The 8819-nt window shown below is 39.5% G+C and overlaps 1 protein-coding gene across 2 annotated transcripts in view; it reads right to left on the bottom strand.

Moving 5' to 3' along the window:
• Positions 1–266: 266 nt before the first annotated feature.
• Positions 267–8819, bottom strand: part of LOC123508387 (sarcosine dehydrogenase, mitochondrial-like) — a 32043-nt gene continuing 23490 nt past the window's right edge. For both annotated transcript variants that reach the window (XM_045262095.1, XM_045262094.1), the window contains exons 5-13: positions 7768–7927; positions 6766–6954; positions 4315–4520; positions 2868–3030; positions 2392–2678; positions 1815–2012; positions 1495–1695; positions 1061–1388; positions 267–857 (exon numbers count right to left, since the gene is read on the bottom strand). In XM_045262095.1, the coding sequence (XP_045118030.1) occupies positions 289–857; positions 1061–1388; positions 1495–1695; positions 1815–2012; positions 2392–2678; positions 2868–3030; positions 4315–4520; positions 6766–6954; positions 7768–7927 (2301 nt within the window). In that variant the 3' untranslated portion in view covers positions 267–288. The remainder of the gene's footprint in view (positions 858–1060; positions 1389–1494; positions 1696–1814; positions 2013–2391; positions 2679–2867; positions 3031–4314; positions 4521–6765; positions 6955–7767; positions 7928–8819) is intronic.

The raw sequence follows: 8819 nt of genomic DNA, 5'->3' as shown, positions 1-8819 counted from the left end.
GGTGTGCTAAGGAGGAACCATGATGACAAGCTGGTCGCCGATCTACTTAGTCATGGTCGTGAGTCATGCTTAAAAATTTCCCAGTACCTTAAACGTCTCGCCTGTAGTTATGTCGTTTACTGTGATGGACCTAGTAACACGTTCAGTTGGAATAATAATGTTCTAGTGAATAGTTAATTCTAGGAAATAAAATTGACAAAACGTGTAATTCAAGAAATACCAAGAAGAGACGATATACGTATAAGAGGGAGGAGGAATATAAGTTGACTTCAGCAAACCGTACCCCGTTTATTGGCCGCAGTAGATGCCCTTCACCCGAAGGTTTTGAGGATCAAATGGAGGCTTCAAATGAAGGGACGCAGGGAGTCGTTTACCCATAACCTCAAGCTGCCACGTGCCGCTGCTTAAGAATTCCTTAGTGATACAGCCACCCTCAGGCCGCCGCACGTAACCATAGGCGATGGCGCGGCCCAAGCTGAAGGCATATTCGGCTCGACGGACGTAGCCCAGCACCTCACCGTCCCGCACAATGGCCTCCAGGCTCCACAGAGGCCGTGATCCGTCTTGTAGCGTCAGTGTTACTAACTTCTTAAAGATTCCCTCCTCTCGTTGACACTCCAGAGCAGTGCGGCCCTTGAAGTTAGTGCTTGTATTCAGCTTACAGGTAAAAGCCAAACCAGCCTCAAGGGGCGTGTCATCAGAACGAACGTCGCCATGCCAGTGACGGTAACCCTTTTCGCAGGACAGGGAGTCAATGGCACGGAAGCCAGCATTGGTAACGCCCCATGACTTGCCGACCTCCATCACCGAGCGATAGACAGCCAGGGCAGAATCGCGCGGCACGTGTAGCTCCCATCCTGCAGAACAAAACGGTGAGTTATTGTTCTTTTTTTTTTTTTTTTTTTATTTATTTATACCATGTGGTCTTTTCACGGGAATTTATGGGCTAAAGGGGATACTTTGCACCACTTCCTACTCCATAAACTTAGACTTCCTATTACATTCAGCATCAACATACTGGAATTAATAAATTAAAAGATAATAATAATAAAATCCTCACCGAGCTCTCCCACAAAAGAGAGTCTCATGGCGCGGAGACAGTGGCCGGCCAAAGTAATAGTCTTGTGAGAGGAGAAAGGGAAGGAAGAGTCTGCAAGGTCCTCATGTGTTAACTGCTGCAGGATGTCACGACTGTGTGGTCCTTGCACGGAAATTAGAGCTAAATCCTCTGTGCGGTCTTCCAGATCCACGAACCATCCGTGCCTCCTTGCCTCCTTCAAGATGTGCTGTGCGCAGTAACGAGCGGTACTTCCTCCGGTTGTAATGTAAAACCCACGACCCTTGAAGGTTGGATCACACGCTGTCCCTTCACCGCCCTCACATACACTCTGTTGACAAGTACATTATGAAATCTTACAAGTTATTTTCACATAGCAACATACACCTTGTCGATTTATAGACCCTCGTAACAAACAGTTTGGTATTTTCACTCACCACAGTGAGGTCTGCTTCCACTCCGCCTCGTTCATTCAACATGCAGGTGTAAATCGTGGAGCCCGCTGAACGTGTCATGTCTGCGGAAAACACCCAGTCGGCTGCTTTTTGGGCGTCAGGTCCGGTCAGATAATACTTGCCGAAAGAGGTCATGTCAAAGACAGCCGCCCGTTCCCTGCAAGCTACACATTCCTGCTGGATCTGGTGGGAAGAAGGACTAATATTTTGTGATAGGTAAAAACATGTGTTGTCAATCAAATAGATAACGATACTTCTAACTGATGCAGCTACGACCCCAGTGCACGCAACGCAACACCCACCACGTCATGATGGACGGGAAAGTCAAACGTGTAATCTTGACTGATCAGATTGTAGTACGGGTGGTCAGCGTGGGCAGGAGTGTGGTCGTAGGCACCAAAGTAGTCGTACGGGAGAACAGGCACTGGACTGGAATGGAACCAACCCGGTCGCTCCCATCCATTCCGCTCCTGGAACACACTCCCCGCCGCCTCCAGCTCCTGCAATAACCATAACCAACGAGTACATTTTCATGAACGTAACACTTCTCGCACAAGTTACGGCTATCAGTGTTTCTCCCTTGTTACCCTCTACACTTTACAGCATTCTTTTACTGAACACTGCCAGCTATCACCTCGCTTTCACACATGCCTTCATCATCCCTCATTCCCATTTATTTTCCTGCTTTCATTACATTTTCAGTATTCATTCTTTTTTTATCTTTTTTTTCTAGTCTTCATTTCGCTTTCCTAATCTTAATTAATTACATCAAACCATCCCCCAGTGTCACTCCCTACCTCAAATCACCCTTCAGAACAACAGAGTCACCTTACACCACTTGGTCTTCTGTCAACAGTCACCGTTCTTCTCCCAATTTACCTGATGTAGAGGAGAAAGTCTTTGTCCCCGGCCAGCGAGAGGCTCATCATGGGGAAAAACGATGCTGTAAGTGGAGGAGAAACATTCCTGGGAACGATCCAGCACCCAGCTTTTGTTCTTGATCAGTGGCGGGTGGATGCGACGAACATCAATATCGAAGAGGTCAAGCTCCGGTTCACCTCGCACCACCCACTTAGCTAGTTGGTCTCCACTCCCCCCTGAGTACTGCATTCCGTGACTATTAAAGCCACAACAGTGAAAGAACCCTTGCACGTTTGGATCCTCTCCTGAAAGAGTAAGAAGCAACATAATCAATTTCAAGATAAGCAGGAAAAGAATAGAATATGAAAATAGGTAAAAGTGAGAGAGAGAGAGAGAGAGAGAGAGAGAGAGAGAGAGAGAGAGAGAGAGAGAGAGAGAGAGAGAGAGAGAGAGAGAGAGAGAGACTTGTGTGTATGTTTGTGTGCGTTACTCACCCACAATAGCGTGACCATCGGGGGTGAAGGACTCAGGCCCCACGATCGTTGACTTTATGCCAACATTTTCGAGAGCAGGGACTCGCTTTATGATTTGCTCGTGTAGTGGTCCATACATGTCCCAGTTCATTTCGTAGAGTCCAAAGGGAAAATCACGTCTGACCTGGAAAGAGAAAGGACCATAAGTAGTGTGATTACTGCCACTACTATCCTTTCCTCTCGAGTGGACAAGTTTTCAGTGCATTCTTTCTACCAAGGAGTGGCTTGTAAAGAGTACTCAGTGTTGATTACCACCCTAGAAAATACAAAGACCATTCATAAACGAGCAATGTTTCTTTAACCTAGGAAGAGAGAGAGAGAGAGAGAGAGAGAGAGAGAGAGAGAGAGAGAGAGAGAGAGAGAGAGAGAGAGAGAGAGAGAGAGAGAGAGAGAGAGAGAGTAGTAGTAGTAGTAGTAGTAGTAGTAGTAGTAGTAGTAGTAGTAGTAGTAGTAGTAGTAGTAGTAGTACTGCAGCAGCTGCAGCTGCAGCTGCAGCTGCAGCCGCAGCCGCAGCCGCAGCCGTTGTAGTAGTGGTGGTGGTGGTGTAGTGGTGGTGGTGGTGGTGGTGGTGGTGGTGGTAGTGGTGGTGGTGGTAGCAGTGGCAGTGGTACAGTGTATATATATATATATATATATATGTATATATATATATATATATATATATATATATATATATATATATATATATATATATATATATATATATATATATATATATATATATATATATATATATATATATATATATATATATATATATATATATATATATATATATATATATATATATATATATATATATATATATATATATATATATATATATATATATATATATATATATATATATATATATATATATATATATATATATATATATATATATATATATATATATATATATATATATATATATATATGCGGCTGCAGCTGCAGCCGCAGCCGCAGCCGCAGCCGTTGTGGTAGCAGTGGCAGTGGCAGTGGCAGTAGTAGTAGTAGTGGTAGTGGTGGTAGTGGTAGTAGTAGTGGTAGTAGCAGTGGCAGTGGTACAGCGGATAGTATATATATATATATATATATATATATATATATATATATATATATATATATATATATATATATATATATATATATATATATATATATATATATATATATATATATATATATATATATATATATATATATATATATATATATATATATATATATATATATATATATATATATATATATATATATATATATATATATATATATATATATATATATATATATATATATATATATATATATATATATATATATATATATATATATATATATATATATATATATATATATATATAAAACTATAACAATGTGGCGAATTTTAACACAGACAATAGGACACACGCCCCTTCCTTGCCTGATCAATGGGTTCTGGGTTTGGCTCGAAGTACCCGATCACCGCGGAGTCTCCTTGCGCCTTTACGTACACTGAGGACACGTAATCTCTAAGAACGGGCATTCCCAGAAGGCCCTCTATGCCCTCCGTCACCACGTAGCTATGCCGGAACGACTGCAGTGGAAGGGTGACCCCGATCATGGATGTGATGTAGTTAGCCCAGCTTCCTGTAGGGATGGATAAAGAAGGTAAGCTCCTACACAGTACGATGAGAGGCGAACGTGGCACGATTGAGCATGACTAGCAATATTTGCACGATAAACTGTCCGATCGTCTAGAATCTAGATGATAACACGATAACTGAACGAAAGCCTAACGATGATAGAACGATAACATAACGAACCTTCCACAACAATAACACGATATACCAGGGTAAATCACAATTGCATATCCAATCTTGGACAATAATAACATGATAAGCACGATAATAAATCAATGAAGGTTTTGTAGGCCTCTCTTGTGGCCATGAAGCATAGTGTAATGGCCAAACGTAGCCCTGGTTCTAGTACCTTTCTCCAATTTGTGTTCTGTCTACTTATTGGAGGTGTAATTCACTGCAATATTTCGTTGAACATGGCGTGGTCGACTTGCAGGTAATATCCGCATCAAGGTCATGTTCTTGAAGGTGTGGCAGAAGATGGTATAATGGCCATACTGTTCCCTCTGTGACCTAACAAAAACCACTTACAGGCCTCGCTCCCTCGCTTCTTCTTTTACTGTTGGTCAATGTCGAGCAGGTGTGTTAAATAAAGCTTAATCTTGAGGTTGTTAATCAGCAAACTATTCATTTTAAGTTCACTCGTGTACCACTCATTGGCGTTCTGCTGGGAAGGGCCATGTGGCCCAACATGTCCTACAGGGATGATCATGGGAAGGGCCATGCTGCATGGGATGCGATCCTGTGACGTCGGTGGATGCTGCTGTGAAACTGTGACGGCCAGGTATGGGCCCACAATATATACAGGTGTGAATTCCGGAATAAAAGAAAGAAAAAAAAAAGTTCGTGTCGCTGAATATCGTAGTGTTATCGATGTACACCTTTGAGAAACATCTCAGCTTTATTGTGTGGGTTGTGTGGTTATCGTGCTAGTGTCGCATTGGGACTGTGAAAAATGATTGATAGCAACACGATATATGGTCGTCCTATGCACGTTGAAATCTTAGTAATATCGTGTGCCCAACTCAGAGCTGATGTGTGAATGTCTGGCGGCTGTCGTGAGCCTTGGGATTCCTCGGTTAGTATGGTAATGCTCATGATTTTTTTTAGCCAAAGAGGAAAAAAAAACACCTACCAGGTGCGTCCCATGGCTGGTGAATGAGAGAACACCTTAGAAACAAATTTTTTAGAGCTATCTCGAATATGATGAATAAGAAGCCGTGGACCAAAACCGTGGAAAAGGATTGGAACCCTTAGCATGTAGTCAGAAAGATAATTTTTGGAGTCTTGGGAAAAAAAAAAAGTGAAGAGAATGCATGAAAAAATTTTGCAAAAGAACAGTTTGCCCTTAGGAAAAAAGTTAAGTAAAAGCAGTGTCACTATTTGCTCAAAAACTGTTATTGAGACAGTAGTGGATATGCAAAGAATTACACATAATTATGTTTTGTTGGTTATGAAAAAGCATTTGATAGAAAAAGGTATAAAGAAAAAGAAACAGGAATGGTTATATGGTTGACAGAAAATGCGTGTTAAAATGAGGAAAAAGCTGTGAAAGTAGGAAAAAAAGTAAAATGAATAAATATAAAGAGAAGAGTGAGACAGGGATGTGTACCTTTATCAGACTTCTCTTTATATGGTCAGAAATGTAGGGAAAAGTATAACAGATTTGGAGGGAGTGAGAACTGGAGGAAGGGACATGATAAATAAAAGTATATGTACATGCCGATGACACAGTTCTTTGGCGGAATTATATGAAAACTTATACAGCCATCTGAATGAGGAGAAAAAAAAAATAAATAAAGTCTGAAGGTAAACGGAAAGACTAAAGTTTCGAGAATAACAAAGGGAAGATAAAAACTGGAAGTGCGAAGATGTAAGAGGCAAATTAAACTAGTTAAATCTAAATAACTGAAAATTATTGTATCAGAGCAGAAAGATTACGAAAAAGAAATAAAGAAAAGAATAATGTTGGCAAAAACTGCTTCTATGAATATAAAAACTTTAGGGATAAAAATTTGAAAATTGGACTATTGAAATATTAACCTGACCTAACCTAACTTAACCCTATGGCTATAAAACACAGAGAGAGAGAGAGAGAGAGAGAGAGAGAGAGAGAGAGAGAGAGAGAGAATTATAGGATTTCTGAACATTTGCTTAACTTGATTATTACACACACACACACACACACACACACACACACACACACACACACACACACACACACACACACACACACACAATTTAGAGGCCATTACCTGTTGCATTGATCACAGCGTTGGTCTTGATAACTCCCTGATTAGTGTGCACTTCAGATACTCTTCGTCCCCCCAGCAGCGTCTCTGTCGTCCTAATGTCAGTGACAGGACACTGCTTTACCACACGTGCACCTTGCTTCATCGCCCATCTTGTCAGGCCCTCACAGGTTCCCGCTGGATCCATCTGTCCTGGATATAAGTAACTCATACATTAGTCAAAATATACAGATCCTTACGCACTTGTATAAATATGTTAGTTTACCCTTCATAAATATGAGTTTCTTTGATAGATCATGGAGCTAGGAAACATGGTAAACGGATGCAAAAACACGCACACGCTTAATCATCTTGACCGTAATCTAAAGTCGCGTTTTCATGGTTCATGGGAAGTACCGGCTGGTTGGCCTACATTTCTTATAATAAAAGTGTTTATCTAAAAAAAGCTGATGCACAATTACGATGAAATCCAATCACAGGTATTCAGTCCTCACCTCCAGCAACACCCTGCAGAGAGGGACACAGTCATCGGAGAGTGGCAGCTATCTCATCGAATGAAGGTCTACGCTGGCAATTTTTTCCTGTACTAATCATTTTTCGGGTCCCAGACATGCTATTTGTCCCTCACGAACTCCAACATCTTCCTCTCTGCCTGTGGACACCCACATAATCAAACCTTCCGTGTCGTCGCAATGTAAACAAAGCCGCTAGCGGCTGGAAAAGACCAACATGTCGATCTTGTTTTGCGGCTGGTTTCTCCACCCGCTAGGCATCGATATCCAGCAGAAAATTCTAGCAGCTGGTAATTCCAGAAGCATACTGACACATGTGAACCCTCCTTTAGGCGCACCCCATGTGCATCCACACCTCAGCCAGCCGTGAATACACCACTTTCTGTGGTCTATTTCTTCACAATTGTGAGATTTACGAATTAATTTAGATCTTATTTCAAAATCTGCATATACAGTACTACATAATCATCCAGACTCTCAACTCATTACTGACCTCCCTCTCGATTGTATATCACGCAGTTGATATCGCTCGTCTCCACCAGTGGATAGATGTCCTTGAGGTCCGAAGGAGTAATCAGTTCACAATCACATCCCAACACACGCATGAACGTCACCAATCGCTCCAGGTCATTCTTCCTCACAGCCTGGCCCTTCTGCAAGCATAATGATATGATGATGAAGAAGAAAGAGAACAACAACAACAACAACAACAACAACAACAACAACAACAACAACAAGAGGAAGAAAAAGAAGAAGAACAGCAAGAATAAGAACAAGAACAAGAAGAAGCAGTCTTGCGTATCTATTAGTTTGAATGATTCTTCAGGAACGAATAACAAAAAAATCCTGAGAAATTTATAGCTTTCTTTGTGTGTGTGTGTGTGTGTGTGTGTGTGTGTGTGTGTGTGTGTGTGTGTGTGTGTGTGTGTGTGTGTGTGTGTGTGTGTGTGTGTGTGTAAAAAAATCCTGAGAAATTTAAAGCTTTGTGTGTGTGTGTGTGTGTGTGTGTGTGTGTGTGTGTGTGTGTGTGTGTGTGTGTGTGTGTGTGTGTGTGTGTGTGTGTGTGTGTGTGTGTGTGTGTGTGTGTGCGTGTGTGTGCCGCAATACAGGAAAACTTGAAAATGCTTAACAACGCTATATCTTGCTTCCAGATAACTCATATATATATATATATATATATATATATATATATATATATATATATATATATATATATATATATATATATATATATATATATATATATATATATATATATATATATATATATATATATATATATATATATATATATATATATATATATATATATATATATATATATATATATATATATATATATATATATATATATATATATATATATATATATATATATATATATATATATATATATATATATATATATATATATATATATATATATATATATATATATATATATATATATATATATATATATATATATATATATATATATATATATATATATATATATATATATATATATATATATATATATATATATATATATATATATATATA

This window comes from Portunus trituberculatus, chromosome 24, assembly GCF_017591435.1.
Source record: "Portunus trituberculatus isolate SZX2019 chromosome 24, ASM1759143v1, whole genome shotgun sequence".
NCBI classification, from domain to species: Eukaryota; Metazoa; Arthropoda; class Malacostraca; order Decapoda; family Portunidae; genus Portunus; species Portunus trituberculatus.
This window is presented reverse-complemented; position numbering and strand designations above follow the sequence as displayed.